The 16,867-nt window shown below is 45.8% G+C and overlaps 1 protein-coding gene across 8 annotated transcripts in view; it reads right to left on the minus strand.

Moving 5' to 3' along the window:
- smoc1 (SPARC related modular calcium binding 1) overlaps positions 1–16,867 on the minus strand; it is a 199,286-nt gene that overhangs the window by 150,055 nt on the left and 32,364 nt on the right. For all 8 annotated transcript variants that reach the window (XM_071366902.1, XM_071366901.1, XM_071366900.1 and 5 more), the window contains exons 2-5: positions 6,036–6,201; positions 5,783–5,866; positions 3,392–3,504; positions 3,067–3,166 (exon numbers count right to left, since the gene is read on the minus strand). In XM_071366902.1, the coding sequence (XP_071223003.1) occupies positions 3,067–3,166; positions 3,392–3,504; positions 5,783–5,866; positions 6,036–6,201 (463 nt within the window). The remainder of the gene's footprint in view (positions 1–3,066; positions 3,167–3,391; positions 3,505–5,782; positions 5,867–6,035; positions 6,202–16,867) is intronic.

Here is a 16,867-nt window from a genome sequence, read left to right on the forward strand (position 1 = left end):
CATGAATGAGGAGAGAGAGGAGAGGATAGGAATGAGGAGAGAGGAGAGGACAGGAATGAGGAGAGAGAGGAGAGGATAGGCATGAGGAGAGAGAGGAGAGGACAGGAATGAGGAGAGAGAGGAGAGAACAGGAATGAGGAGAGAGAGGAGAGAACAGGAATGAGGAGAGAGAGGAGAGGATAGGAATGAGGAGAGAGGAGAGGACAGGAATGAGGAGAGAGAGGAGAGGACAGGAATGAGGAGAGAGAGGAGAGGACAGGAATGAGGAGAGAGAGGAGAGGACATGAATGAGGAGAGAGAGGAGAGGATAGGAATGAGGAGAGAGGAGAGGACAGGAATGAGGAGAGAGAGGAGAGGATAGGCATGAGGAGAGAGAGGAGAGGACAGGAATGAGGAGAGAGAGGAGAGAACAGGAATGAGGAGAGAGGAGAGGACAGGAATGAGGAGAGAGAGGAGAGAACAGGAATGAGGAGAGAGAGGAGAGGACAGGAATGAGGAGAGAGAGGAGAGAACAGGAATGAGGAGAGAGGAGAGCAAGGACACGGTTATTCCTGAGATGGCAGCTGGAAACTCTTCCCCCATCACCAGAGCTGGACCTTCTGGATTGAGTTCACTATGTCCCTCTTGTCACCTTACGACTAGGATAGCACACATGTATGTACAGTTGAAGTCGGAAGTTTACATACACCTTAGCCAAATACATTTAAACACAGTTTAAAATGCAGATTTCCCAATTATTGACTTTTAATACCAGTAAAAATTCCCTGTCTTAGGTCAGTTAGGATCACCACTTTATTTTAAGAAGGTGAAATGTCAGAATAATAGTAGAGAGAATGATTTATTTCAGCTTTTATTTCTTTCATCACATTCCCAGTGGGTCAGAAGTTTACATATACTCAATTAGTATTTAGTAGCATTGCCATTAAATAGTTTAACTTGGGTCAAACGTTTCAGGTAGCCTTCCACAAGCTTCCCACAATAAGTTGGGTGAATGTTGGCCCATTCCTCCTGACAGAGCTGGTGTAACTGAGTCAGGTTTGTAGGCCTCCTTGCTCATAAACGCTTTTTCAATTCTGCCCACAATTTTCTATAGGATTGAGGTCAGGGCTTTGTGATGGCCACTGCAATACCTTGACTTTGTTGTCCTTAAGCCATTTTGCCACAACTTTGGAAGTATGCTTGGGGTCATTGACCATTTGGAAGACCCATTTGCTAACAAGCTTTAACTTCCTGACTGATGTCTTGAAATGTTGCTTCAATATATCCACAAAATTTTCCTCCCTCATGATGCCATATATTTTGTAAAGTGCACCAGTCCCTCCTGCAGCAAAGCACCCCCACAACATGATGCTGCCACCCCCGTGCTTCACGGTTGGGATGGTGTTCTTTGGCTTGCAAGCCTCCCCCTTTTTCTTCCAAACATAACGATGGTCATTATGGCCAAACAGTTCTATTTTTGTTTCATCAGACCAGAGGACATTTATCCAAAAAGTACGAACTTTGTCCCCATGTGCAGTTGCAAACCGTAGTCTGGCTTTTTTATGGCGGTTTTGGAGCAGTGGCTTCTTCCTTGTTGAGCGGCCTTTCAGGTTATGTCGATATAGGACTCGTTTTACTGTGGATATAGATACTTGTGTACCTGTTTCCTCCAGCATCTTCACAAGGTCCTTTGTTGTTGTTCTGGGATTGATTTGCACTTTTCGCACCAAAGTACGTTCATCTCAAGGAGACAGAATGCATCTCCTTCCTGAGCGGTATGACGGCTGCGTGGTCCCATGGTGTTTATACTTGCGTACTATTGTTTGTACAGATGAACGTTGTACCTTCAGGTGTTTGGAATTTGCTCCCAAGGATGAACCAGACTTGTGGAGGTCTACAATTTTTTTACTGAGGTCTTGGCTGATTTATTTTGATTTTCCCATGATGTCAAGCAAAGAGGCACTGAGTTTGAAGGTAGGCCTTGAAATACATCCACAGGTGCACCTCCAATTGACTAAAATGATGTCAATTAGCCTATCAGAAGTTTCTAAAGCCATGACATCATTTTCTGGAATTTTCCAAGCTGTTTAAAGGCACAGTCAACTTAGTGTATATAAACTTCTGACCCACTGGAATTGTGATACAGTGAAATAATCTGTCTGTAAACAATTGTTGGAAAAATGACTTGTGTCATGCACAAAGTAGATGTCCTAACCGACTTGCCAAAACTATAGTTAGTTAACAAGAAATTTGTGGAGTGGTTGAAAAACAAGTTTTAATGACTCCAACCTGAGTGTATGTAAACTTCCAACTTCAACTGTATATACCCTACCATGCAGTACAGCAGCCTGGCACAGCTCTGCCAACAGTACCATGCAGTACAGTAGCCTGGCACAGCTCTGCAAACAGTACCATGTGTCTGGCACATCTTTCCCAACAGTGCAGTAGCCTGGCACAGCTCTCCCAACAGTGCAGTAGCCTGGCACAGCTCTCCCAACAGTGCAGTAGCCTGGCACAGCTCTCCCAACAGTGCAGTAGCCTGGCACAGCTCTCCCAACAGTGCAGTAGCCTGGCACAGCTCTCCCAACAGTGCAGTAGCCTGGCACAGCTCTCCCAACAGTGCAGTAGCCTGGCACAGCTCTCCCAACAGTGCAGTAGCCTGGCACAGCTTTCCCAACTACCAAATGAGCAGCACTCCTGTCTCTAATCTCTAATGGTACCTGAACACCCAGCCCTGTCTCTATTATCTAATGGTACCTGAACACCCAGCCCTGTCTCTAATCTCTAATGGTACCTGAACACCCAGCCCTGTCTCTAATCTCTAATGGTACCTGAACACCCAGCCCTGTCTCTATTATCTAATGGTACCTGAACACCCAGCCCTGTCTCTATCTAATGGTACCTGAACACCCAGCCCTGTCTCTATTATCTAATGGTACCTGAACACCCAGCCCTGTCTCTATTATCTAATGGTACCTGAACACCCAGCCCTGTCTCTATTATCTAATGGTACCTGAACACCCAGCCCTGTCTCTATTATCTAATGGTACCTGAACACACAGCCCTGTCTCTAATCTCTCAAGGTACCTGAACACACAGGGGTCCTGTTGTGCACTGAGGAACCGCTGACTGGTTTTCCGTCGGTGGTGACACACCAGCAGTATCCTGTCAGAGTGTGACACTGCACCTGCAGAGAGCAGAAAGGACAGGACAGAGACAGGTGGGAAACAGGTACATATATACTGGAGGGTTCATGACGACAATGGTGAGCCAAAATGTCCAAGTTAAAAAAATATAAAAAAAGCAGAGAAAGTCTCCTATAATTCCTCCAACCGGGATTTTTGATTTCCTGGAAAGTTTCCGGGGTTTTGTAATTGGCTCCCAGAGATGAAGACTCCTGAGAGAGACAGACCTGGGCGAAGGTTCCGTCCTCGTTGCATTCTGGGATGAAGATGGACTCCTGAGGTCTCTTAGCCTGCTCCAGAGCCTGATTCCTCTCCACCCTGCACTTGGACTGGCCTCCATCTGAAATACAAGCACAAGGACAGGTATACTGTACCTGTATTCATTCACTGTCACAGTATTCAAAACTACAGCACAGAAGGTTGGCGGCTCTTTAATTGGGGAGGATGGGCTCGTGGTAAAGACTGGAGCGGAGTGGTTTCCAGGTGTTTGATTTGCTACGTTCCAGCCATTATTATGAGCCTGACCTACAGGTACACCTGCCTTGCATTCACTGTCCCAGCATGCACAGCCAGAGAACAGGGATACCTGCATTCACTGTCCCAGCATGCACAACCAGAGGACAGGGAAACCTGCATTCACTGTCCCAGCATGCACAGCCAGAGGACAGGGATACCTGCATTCACTGTCCCAGCATGCACAACCAGAGGACAGGGAAACCTGCATTCACTGTCCCAGCATGCACAGCCAGAGGACAGGGATACCTGCATTCACTGTCCCAGCATGCACAGCCAGAGGACAGGGAAACCTGCATTCACTGTCCCAGCATGCACAGCCAGAGGACAGGGAAACCTGCATTCACTGTCCCAGCATACACAGCCAGAGGACAGGGAAACCTGCATTCACTGTCCCAGCATGCACAGCCAGAGGACAGGGAAACCTGCATTCACTGTCCCAGCATGCACAGCCAGAAGACAGGGATACCTGCATTCACTGTCCCAGCATGCACAACCAGAGGACAGGGAAACCTGCATTCACTGTCCCAGCATGCACAGCCAGAGGACAGGGAAACCTGCATTCACTGTCCCAGCATGCACAGCCAGAGGACAGGGATACCTGCATTCACTGTCCCAGCATGCACAGCCAGAGGACAGGGAAACCTGCATTCACTGTCCCAGCATGCACAACCAGAGGACAGGGAAACCTGCATTCACTGTCCCAGCATGCACAGCCAGAGGACAGGGAAACCTGCATTCACTGTGCAACAGGTATAGAGAGGTAGGACTTTAATTTGATCAGTCTTTTGTTGCTGTGAATTTTTTTAACGTGTACTGTATTTGAGTTTAAAAAAAATGCTTCTAAAGTTGTTTTATATCCGCTTTGAAATTTTAGACTTGATTTCCCCTAAAGAAAAATGTATCAACCCATACAATTTTTTAAAATTATAATCCACATAATAATTCACATTTCCTGTGGCTGTAGGATTCTTTTTTCTGCTGTAACAAACTGGCTAAAATTAACATCCTAGGTCTGTACTTGTATTAACTGAAACAAAATCCCAAACCCACTGGCTCACCTCTGCTAGCAACACACACTCTCTGTGCACCTAATTTACACTGAAATCTCAACACTTAATATGACAGTACATTCCAGACGTTTCAAAACACAGACAGACAGACAGACAGAGACAGACAGACAGACAGACAGACAGACAGACAGACAGACAGACAGACAGACAGACAGACAGACAGACAGACAGACAGACAGACAGACAGACAGACAGACAGACAGACAGACAGACAGTACATTCCAGATGTTTCAAAACACAGACAGACAGACAGACAGACAGACCAGACAGACAGACCAGACAGACAAGACAGACAGACAGACAGTACATTCCAGACGTTTCAAAACACGACCAGACAGACCAGACAGACAGACAGACAGACAGACAGACAGACAGTACATTCCAGACGTTTCAAAACACAGACAGACAGACAGACAGACAGACAGACAGACAGACAGTACATTCCAGACGTTTCAAAACACAGACAGACAGACAGACAGACAGACAGTACATTCCAGATGTTTCAAAACACAGACAGACAGACAGACCAGACAGACCAGACAGACAGACAGACAGACAGACAGACAGACAGACAGACAGACAGACAGACAGACAGACAGACAGACCAGACAGACAGTACATTCCAGACGTTTCAAAACACAGACAGACAGACAGACAGACAGACAGACAGACAGACAGACAGACAGTACATTCCAGACGTTTCAAAACACAGACAGACAGACAGACCAGACAGACAGACAGACAGACAGACAGACCAGACAGACAGTACATTCCAGACGTTTCAAAACACAGACAGACAGACAGACAGACAGACAGACAGACAGACAGAAAGACAGACAGACAGACAGACCAGACAGACAGACCAGACAGACAGACGTTTCAAAACACACAGACAGACAGACAGACAGACAGACAGACAGACAGACAGACAGACAGACAGACAGACAGACAGACAGACAGACAGACAGACAGACAGACAGACAGACAGACAGACAGACAGAGACATAGGGAGACATAGGGAGACAGACAGACCTTCCAGTTCCAGGTTCTTCCCCTCTGAGACTGATGTTGGAGCAGGAACTACTGGAAGCTGGTCAATCCTCACCGAGTTTTTACCTGAAACACCAAAGACCAGCCACAATGTGTGTGTGTGTGTGTGTGTGTGTGTGTGTGTGTGTGTGTGTGTGTGTGTGTGTGTGTGTGTGTGTGTGTGTGTGTGTGTGTGTGTGTGTGTGTGTGTATATAGCGCTCCTACACAACGTATGTCTGTGGGTCTCAGCCTCACCTCGACATCGTCCGCGGTGTGCCAGCGTCAGAGAGCGGTCCTTGCAGCGCGCCCTCTGCAGGTCACAGCCGGTATCGTAGCTCCGTCCATCAGAGCCACACACCGGCTTGCCCTGTGTCCTGGAACAGATGATCCCACAGTGGGTCTCCCTGTCTCCTATCAGCCACTGCCGGGGAAACGCCACAGAATTACAATGAGTAGAATGGGGCTGGACATCCACAATTCATGGCAATGATGTCATAATGGGTAGACTTGTCTGGCAGCCATTTTGAGTCTGTCCCATAGAGAACGATAGATGACTCTAGTGGCCAAAAGGACATATTAGCATGGGCAGAACGATTCAGGGCTTCCACCCATTTTAATGAAGTCAACTGGGCGTGACTTCCAACTTCATTGTCTGATCCCTCCTGGTGACCCTGTTGGAGTCATATCCAACCGGGTCATCGGTAGGGATCTGACAATCATGAAGAAAAAAAATTACTACTTCAAAATGGAGATATCCTCAATGAGGCTGCCCATGCTGCCACAGCCTCTATAATGGCACAGATACAAAGGAGAGTCCTCTATTTATCTCTACTGTCTGTCCCTAAGGAGGCAAAGCAGGAAGTTCAGTCTTCAGTCTGCCTTTTATTCACTTTCAAATCAACTGACATTAAATTTTAATGGAGAACAGCACTGTCACAACCAGCACAGTTAGGCCCGGAACAACACAGCCCACACAGTTAGGGCTGGAACAACACAGTTAGGGCTGGAACAGCACAGTTAGGGCTGGAACAACACAGTTAGGGCTGGAACAACACAGTTAGGCCTGGAACAACACAGTTAGGGCTGGAACAACACAGTTAGGGCTGGAACAACACAGTTAGGGCTGGAACAACACAGTTAGGCCTGGAACAACACAGTTAGGGCTGGAACAACACAGTTAGGCCTGGAACAACACAGTTAGGGCTGGAACAACACAGTTAGGCCTGGAACAACACAGTTAGGGCTGGAACAACACAGTTAGGGCTGGAACAGTTAGGGCTGGAACAACACAGTTAGGCCTGGAACAACACAGTTAGGCCTGGAACAACACAGTTAGGCCCGGAACAACACAGTTAGGCCTGGAACAGCACAGTTAGGCCTGGAACAACACAGTTAGGCCTGGAACAACACAGTTAGGGCTGGAACAACACAGTTAGGCCTGGAACAACACAGTTAGTTTGTTAATCAGTTAATCAGTCAGCAGGTAGCCTAGTGGTTAGAGCGTTGGAATAGTAACCTAAAGGTTGCAAGTTCGACTCCCCGAGCTGACAAGATAAAAATATGTCGTTCTGCCCCTGAACAAGGCAGTTAACCCACTGTTCCCAGATAGGCTGTCATTGGAAATATGAATTTGTTCTTAACTGACTTGCCTAGTTAAATAAAGGTTAAAAAAAATAGTCAGTCAACCAGTCTGGTCTGATGAAACCAAGATTTGGCTTGAATGTCAAGCGTCATGTCTGGAGGAAACCTGGCACAATCTCTACGGTTAAGCATGGTGGTGGCAGCATCATGCTGTGGGGAAGTTTTTCAGCGACAGGGACTGTGAGATTAGTCAGGATCAAGGGAAAGATGAACGGAGCAAAGTACAGAGAGATTCTTCATGAAAACCTGCTCCAGAGTGCTCAGGACCTCAGACTGGGGGCAAAGGTTCACCTTCCAATAGGACAACGACCCTAAGCACACAGCCAAGACAATGCAGGAGTGGCTTCGGGACAAGTCTCTGAATGTCCTTGAGTTCCCCAGCCAGAGCCTGGACTTGAACCCGATCGAACATCTCTGGAGAGACCTGAAAATAGCTGTGTAACGACGCTCCCCATCCAACCTGACAGAGTTTGAGAGGATCTGCAGAGAAAAATGGGAGAAACTCCCCAAATACAGGTTTACCAAGCTTGTAGGGTCATAGCCAAGAAGACTCAAGGCTGTAATCACTGCCAAAGGTGATTCAACTGAGTAGGGGTCTGAATACTTATGTAAATGTCATATTTCTGTTTTTGCTTTGGCAATCAACCAGTCAGTCAATCAGTCAACCAGTCAACCAGTCAGTCAACCAACCAGTCAATCAGTCAACCAGTTAGTCAACCAACCAGTTAGTCAAACAATCAGTCAACCAGTCAACCAGTAAATCAGTCAACCAGTCCGTCAACCAGTCAGTCAACCAGTCAACCAGTCAGTCAACCAGTCAACCAGCCAATCAGTAAATCAGTCAGTCAACCAGTCAACCAGTCAATCAGTCAACCAGTCAGTCAACCAGTCAACCAGTCAACCAACTAGTTACCAGAGCTAGTCCGTTGGTCCGCCTTTCTTATTTCACTGACACCTGGGTATCTTGCCAGCGTTGCCCATCAGCTCAGCTAGTCCAGAGAACACATAGCAATAACACCTGAATTTAAATAACACCTGGGTATCTTGCCAGCGTTACCCATCAGCTCAGCTAGTCCAGAGAACACATAGCAATAACACCTGAATTTAAATAACACCTGGGTATCTTGCCAGCGTTACCCATCAGCTCAGCTAGTCCAGAGAACACATAGCAATAACACCTGAATTTAAATAACACCTGGGTATCTTGCCAGCGTTACCCATCAGCTCAGCTAGTCCAGAGAACACATAGCAATAACACCTGAATTTAAATAACACCTGGGTATCTTGCCAGCGTTACCCATCAGCTCAGCTAGTCCAGAGAACACATAGCAATAACACCTGAATTTAAATAACACCTGGGTATCTTGCCAGCGTTGCCCATCAGCTCAGCTAGTCCAGAGAACACATAGCAATAACACCTGAATTTAAATAACACCTGGGTATCTTGCCAGCGTTACCCATCAGCTCAGCTAGTCCAGAGAACACATAGCAAAAACACCTGAATTTAAATAACACCTGGGTATCTTGCCAGCGTTACCCATCAGCTCAGCTAGTCCAGAGAACACATAGCAATAACACCTGAATTTAAATAACACCTGGGTATCTTGCCAGCGTTACCCATCAGCTCAGCTAGTCCAGAGAACACATAGCAATAACACCTGAATTTAAATAACACCTGGGTATCTTGCCAGCGTTACCCATCAGCTCAGCTAGTCCAGAGAACACATAGCAATAACACCTGAATTTAAATAACACCTGGGTATCTTGCCAGCGTTACCCATCAGCTCAGCTAGTCCAGAGAACACATAGCAATAACACCTGAATTTAAATAACACCTGGGTATCTTGCCAGCGTTGCCCATCAGCTCAGCTAGTCCAGAGAACACATAGCAATAACACCTGAATTTAAATAACACCTGGGTATCTTGCCAGCGTTACCCATCAGCTCAGCTAGTCCAGAGAACACATAGCAATAACACCTGAATTTAAATAACACCTGGGTATCTTGCCAGCGTTACCCATCAGCTCAGCTAGTCCAGAGAACACATAGCAATAACACCTGAATTTAAATAACACCTGGGTATCTTGCCAGCGTTACCCATCAGCTCAGCTAGTCCAGAGAACACATAGCAATAACACCTGAATTTAAATAACACCTGGGTATCTTGCCAGCGTTACCCATCAGCTCAGCTAGTCCAGAGAACACATAGCAATAACACCTGAATTTAAATAACACCTGGGTATCTTGCCAGCGTTACCCATCAGCTCAGCTAGTCCAGAGAACACATAGCAATAACACCTGAATTTAAATAACACCTGGGTATCTTGCCAGCGTTGCCCATCAGCTCAGCTAGTCCAGAGAACACATAGCAATAACACCTGAATTTAAATAACACCTGGGTATCTTGCCAGCGTTACCCATCAGCTCAGCTAGTCCAGAGAACACATAGCAATAACACCTGAATTTAAATAACACCTGGGTATCTTGCCAGCGTTACCCATCAGCTCAGCTAGTCCAGAGATAGCAATAACACCTGAATTTAAATAACACCTGGGTATCTTGCCAGCGTTACCCATCAGCTCAGCTAGTCCAGAGAACACATAGCAATAACACCTGAATTTAAATAACACCTGGGTATCTTGCCAGCGTTACCCATCAGCTCAGCTAGTCCAGAGAACACATAGCAATAACACCTGAATTTAAATAACACCTGGGTATCTTGCCAGCGTTACCCATCAGCTCAGCTAGTCCAGAGAACACATAGCAATAACACCTGAATTTAAATAACACCTGGGTATCTTGCCAGCGTTGCCCATCAGCTCAGCTAGTCCAGAGATAGCAATAACACCTGAATTTAAATAACACCTGGGTATCTTGCCAGCGTTGCCCATCAGCTCAGCTAGTCCAGAGAACACATAGCAATAACACCTGAATTTAAATAACACCTGGGTATCTTGCCAGCGTTGCCCATCAGCTCAGCTAGTCCAGAGAACACATAGCAATAACACCTGAATTTAAATAACACCTGGGTATCTTGCCAGCGTTGCCCATCAGCTCAGCTAGTCCAGAGAACACATAGCAATAACACCTGAATTTAAATAACACCTGGGTATCTTGCCAGCGTTGCCCATCAGCTCAGCTAGTCCAGAGATAGCAATAACACCTGAATTTAAATAACACCTGGGTATCTTGCCAGCGTTGCCCATCAGCTCAGCTAGTCCAGAGAACACATAGCAATAACACCTGAATTTAAATAACACCTGGGTATCTTGCCAGCGTTGCCCATCAGCTCAGCTAGTCCAGAGAACACATAGCAATAACACCTGAATTTAAATAACACCTGGGTATCTTGCCAGCGTTACCCATCAGCTCAGCTAGTCCAGAGAACACATAGCAATAACACCTGAATTTAAATAACACCTGGGTATCTTGCCAGCGTTGCCCATCAGCTCAGCTAGTCCAGAGATAGCAATAACACCTGAATTTAAATAACACCTGGGTATCTTGCCAGCGTTGCCCATCAGCTCAGCTAGTCCAGAGAACACATAGCAATAACACCTGAATTTAAATAACACCTGGGTATCTTGCCAGCGTTGCCCATCAGCTCAGCTAGTCCAGAGAACACATAGCAATAACACCTGAATTTAAATAACACCTGGGTATCTTGCCAGCGTTGCCCATCAGCTCAGCTAGTCCAGAGAACACATAGCAATAACACCTGAATTTAAATAACACCTGGGTATCTTGCCAGCGTTGCCCATCAGCTCAGCTAGTCCAGAGATAGCAATAACACCTGAATTTAAATAACACCTGGGTATCTTGCCAGCGTTGCCCATCAGCTCAGCTAGTCCAGAGAACACATAGCAATAACACCTGAATTTAAATAACACCTGGGTATCTTGCCAGCGTTGCCCATCAGCTCAGCTAGTCCAGAGATAGCAATAACACCATAGTGAGGTTGATGTACTGTCCATGCAAAGGAAGAGTAAAAGCTTGGACATACAGTATGCCACATTCATTCAACATCATGCAGAGCACCAGTTAAAGCAATCATAACGTACATCCTAAATGGTACCCTATTCCCTAAATGCTGCACTATTTTAGGGCACAAGTAGTGTACTATATTAAATAAAGAAGGGAAGAAGACAAAGTCTACAGAAAAGACAGAAGGTTATCCTTGCAGCTTTAGAGAGAGACAGTGAGAACTCAACTTTCAATGCAATGTCCAAAATAAAGAGCTTTTGAAGCCACTGAGGACCTGGAGATGGAGAGAGCCATAGAGGTCTGGTTTAACAGACTGAGAGGCATAGAGGTCTGGTTTAACAGACTGAGAGGCATAGAGGTCTGGTTTAACAGACTGAGAGAGCCATAGAGGTCTGGTTTAACAGACTGAGAGGCATAGAGGTCTGCTTTAACAGACTGAGAGAGGCATAGAGGTCTGGTTTAACAGACTGACAGCATTAGAGGTCTGGTTTAACAGACTGAGAGCTTTACATACACTCAATTAGTATTTGGTAGCATTGCCTTTAAATTGTTTATCTTGGGTCAAACATTTTGGGTAGCCTTCCACAAGCTTCCCACAATAAGTTGGGTGAAGTTTGGCCCATTCTTCCTGACAGAGCTGGTTTAACTGAGTCAGGTTTGTAGGCCTCCTTGCTCGCACACACTTTTTCATTTCTGCCCACAAATCTTCTATTGGATTGAGGTCAGGGCTTTGTGATGGCCACTCCAATACCTTGACTTTGTTGTCCTTAAGCCATTTTGCCACAACTTTGCAAATATGGTTGGGGTCATTGTTCATTTGGAAGACCCATTTGCAGCCAAGCTTTAACTTCCTGACTGATGTCTTGAGATGTTGCTTTAATATATCCACATGATTTTCCGTCCTCATGATGCCATCTATTTTGTGAAGTGCACCAGTCCCTCCTGCAGCAAAGCACCACCACAACATGATGCTGCCACCCCCGTGCTTCACGGTTGGGATGGTGTTCTTTGGCTTGCAAGTCCCCCCCTTTTTCCTCCAAACATAACGATGATCATTATGGCCAAACAGTTCTATTTTTGTTTCATCAGACCAGAGGACATTTATCCAAAATGTACAATCTTTGTCCCCATTTGCAGTTGCAAACCGTAGTCTGGCTTTTTTATGGCGGTTTTGGAGCAGTGGCTTCTTCCTTGCTGAATGGCCTTTCAGGTTATGTCGATATAGGACTCGTTTTTACTGTGGACAAAGATACTTTTGTACCTGTTTCCTCCAGCATTTTCACAAGATCCTTTGCTATTGTTCTGGGATTGATTTGCACTTTTCGCACCAAAGTACGTTCATCTCTAGGAGACAGAACGCGTCTCCTTCCTGAGCGGTATGACGGCTGTGTGGTCCCATGGTGTTTATACTTGCGTACTATTGTTTGTACAGATGAACGTGGTACCTTCAGGTGTTTGGAAATTGCTGCCAAGGATGAACCAGACTTGTGGAGGTCTACAATTTTGAAGGTATGCCTTGAAATACATCCACAGGTACACCTCCAATTGACTCAAATTATGTAAATTAGGCTATCAGAAGCTTCTAAAGCCATGACATCATTTTCTGGAATTTTCCAAGCTGTTTAAAGGCACAGTCAACTTCTGACCCACTGGAATTGTGATTCAGTGAATTATAAGTGAAATAATCTGTCTGTAAACAATTGTTGGAAAAAATACTTGTGTCATGCACAAAGTAGATGTCCTAACCGACTTGCCAAAACTATAGTTTGTTAACAAGAAATTTGTGGAGTGGTTGAAAAACGAGTTTTAATGACTCCAACCTAAGTGTATGTAAACTTCCGACATCAACTGTACAATACCAACTGTAGGAAGGAGGGCGACCCTATTGATGGTCATACTACTAACTACTACCATTTCTCATGTACTTTAAAACAGGCTAAACTTCAGAAACCCAGAGACAAACAGCTTCATGTATCAATACATAACCAAGGCTATACTGGCTACAGTGTGTACGCGTCACAAATGACACTCAGTTCCTATAAACCCTGGTCAAAAGTAGTTCACTAAATCCCCAAAAAACAGGGTACCATTAGGAACACGTACTATGTGACGGCAGAAAAACTACTTAGCTTCTCCCTCATGTAAACAGGATGAACCTGAGCCGTCTTCGTTTCTTACCAGAAGTTGCTCAAACCGTCAAGCCAGGAGAAATGTGATCTGGGGGGAGGGGTTGTTATTGGCGTGTCCCCCCCCTCTCTGACAGTAAGAGAATGTAAACACATCACTCAGATTGTGAGGGGAACGTCCAGGGGAGTCGTTTATGATAGTACGTCCCAAATGGCACCCTATTCCCTATATAGGGCCCTGGTCTAAAGTAGTGCACTATATAGGGAATAGGGTGCCATAGGGCCCTCGTCTAAAGTAGTGCACTATATAGGGAATAGGGTGCCATAGGGCTCTGATCTAAAGTAGTGCACTATATAGGGAATAGGGTGCCATTTGGGGTGCACGCATAATGGTTTGATCCGGGGCCATTGCGACTCAACCAGACAGATACTGACCTCAGCCAGGCCTGGAGACACTCCCCCCCCACCTCTGTCAGACACACTTGAAGCCTCCCGGCTCTCCTCCTCTCCTCTCCTCTCCACCCCCTCTCCTTTCTTCCCGTCTCCTCTCCTTTCCTCTCCTCTCTACTCCCCTCTCCTTTCTCCCCCTGTCCTCTCCCCTCTCCTCCTCTCCTCTCCACCCCCCTCTCCTTTCTTCCCGTCTCCTCTCCTTTCCTCTCCTCTCTACTCCCCTCTCCTTTCTCCCCCTGTCCTCTCCCCTCTCCTCCTCTCCTCTCCACCCCCCTCTCCTTTCTTCCCGTCTCCTCTCCTTTCCTTTCCTCTCCTCTCTACTCCCCTCTCCTTTCTCCCCCTGTCCTCTCCCCTCTCCTCCTCTCCTCTCCACCCCCCTCTCCTTTCTTCCCGTCTCCTCTCCTTTCCTCTCCTCTCTACTCCCCTCTCCTTTCTCCCCCTGTCCTCTCCCCTCTCCTCCTCTCCTCTCTTCTCTCCTCTCCTCTCTCCTTTACTCTACTCCCGTCTCTTTTCTCCCCGTCCTCTCTCATCTCCTCTTCTCTCTTTTCCACTCCTCCTCTGTCCTCTCCTCTCCACCCCTCTTCTCCTCCTCTCTTCTCCTCTCTTCTCCTCTCCTCTACCCAACTCATAAAACAAGTGAAATACAACCCCATTGTGCAACCATTACAGCATGACTGAAATGCTCTTTTTTACCGTCACTGGCAACAAGTTTAATTTCATTCGGAGCCCATGGCAGTTGAACAATAACCAAGAAGAAACAACACATTCAAGAGAACCATCACTTTTATGCCATTTCTGACTATCTTCAAATGTTAAACAAAGAAAAATAAATATGTCAAAGCCAATAAAGTATTTTTGTTTTAAATAGGAGCACTTCCAAAAACCACATCGTTTGGGCACATAGCTGTTCTAAAGCTATAAAATGAAAACTTTCCAATTGATTTTATACATATATTTCTTGGATAGGGTTAATTTAATTGGACAGTTTTTCTCAGAAAATTTAACTATAACAACACAATAAGTGAAATAATTTAAAGTATTTCCACTGTGATAGTCATGTATTCTGTTATAGGATCTCTACTGGGACTGCATGGCCAGGCGCCTATGTTGCCAGGGGGATGAGACTGTTGCCAGGGGGAGGAGACTGTTGTCAGGGGGGGATTAAAGAATATGCGTCCCAAATGACATCCTAACCCCTTTATAGTGAATTACTTTAGACCAGGGCCCATAGGGTCTGGTTGAGGTGGTAAACTGGTTTGACCAGGGCCCATAGGGTCTGGTTGAGGTAGCAGTAGACTATCAGTAGAAACCTCTAAAAGGGGTCAGCAGCATGTTGTTAACTAGCAGTAGAAACCTCTAAAAGGGGTCAGCAGCATGTTGTTAACTAGCAGTAGAAACCTCTAAAAGGGGTCAGCAGCATGTTGTTAACTAGCAGTAGAAACCTCTAAAAGGGGTCAGCAGCATGTTGTTAACTAGCAGTAGAAACCTCTAAAAGGGGTCAGCAGCATGTTGTTAACTAGCATTAGAAACCTCTAAAAGGGATCGGCAGCATGGTGTTAACTAGCATTAGAAACCTCTAAAAGGGGTCGGCAGCATGTTGTTAACTAGCAGTAGAAACCTCTAAAAGGGGTCAGCAGCATGTTGTTAACTAGCAGTAGAAACCTCTAAAAGGGGTCAGCAGCATGGTGTTAACTAGCAGTAGAAACCTCTAAAGGGATCGGCAGCATGTTGTTAACTAGCAGTAGAAACCTCTAAAAGGGGTCAGCAGCATGTTGTTAACTAGCAGTAGAAACCTCTAAAACGGGTCAGCAGCATGGTGTTAACTAGCAGTAGAAACCTCTAAAGGGATCGGCAGCATGTTGTTAACTAGCAGTAGAAACCTCTAAAAGGGGTCAGCAGCATGTTGTTAACTAGCAGTAGAAACCTCTAAAACGGGTCAGCAGCATGTTGTTAACTAGCAGTAGAAACCTCTAAAGGGATCGGCAGCATGTTGTTAACTAGCAGTAGAAACCTATAAAAGGGGTCAGCAGCATGTTGTTAACTAGCAGTAGAAACCTCTAAAAGGGGTCAGCAGCATGTTGTTAACTAGCAGTAGGAACCTCTAAAAGGGGTCAGCAGCATGTTGTTAACTAGCAGTAGAAACCTCTAAAAGGGGTCAGCAGCATGTTGTTAACTAGCAGGGGTCAGCAGCATGTTGTTAACTAGCAGTAGAACCCTCTAAAAGGGGTCAGCAGCATGTTGTTAACTAGCAGTAGAAACCTCTAAAAGGGGTCAGCAGCATGTTGTTAACTAGCAGTAGAAACCTCTAAAAGGGGTCAGCAGCATATTGTTAACTAGCAGGGGTCAGCAGCATGTTGTTAACTAGCAGTAGAAACCTCTAAAAGGGGTCAGCAGCATGTTGTTAACTAGCAGTAGAAACCTCTAGAAGGGGTCGGCAGCATGGTGTTAACTAGCAGTAGAAACCTCTAAAAGGGATCGGCAGCATGTTGTTAACTAGCAGTAGAAACCTCTAAAAGGGGTCAGCAGCATGTTGTTAACTAGCAGTAGAAACCTCTAAAAGGGGTCAGCATCATGGTGTTAACTAGCAGTAGAAACTCTAAAAGGGGTCAGCAGCATGTTGTTAACTAGCAGTAGAAACCTCTAAAAGGGGTCAGCAGCATGTTGTTAACTAGCAGTAGAAACCTCTAAAAGGGGTCAGCAGCATGTTGTTAACTAGCAGTAGAAACCTCTAAAAGGGATCAGCAGCATGGTGTTAACTAGAAGTAGAAACCTCTAAAAGGGATCGGCAGCATGTTGTTAACTAGCAGTAGAAACCTCTAAAAGGGGTCAGCAGCATGTTGTTAACTAGCAGTAGAAACCTCTAAAAGGGATCAGCAGCATGGTGTT

The sequence above is a fragment of the Salvelinus alpinus genome, chromosome 25 (assembly GCF_045679555.1).
Source record: "Salvelinus alpinus chromosome 25, SLU_Salpinus.1, whole genome shotgun sequence".
NCBI classification, from domain to species: domain Eukaryota; kingdom Metazoa; phylum Chordata; class Actinopteri; order Salmoniformes; family Salmonidae; genus Salvelinus; species Salvelinus alpinus.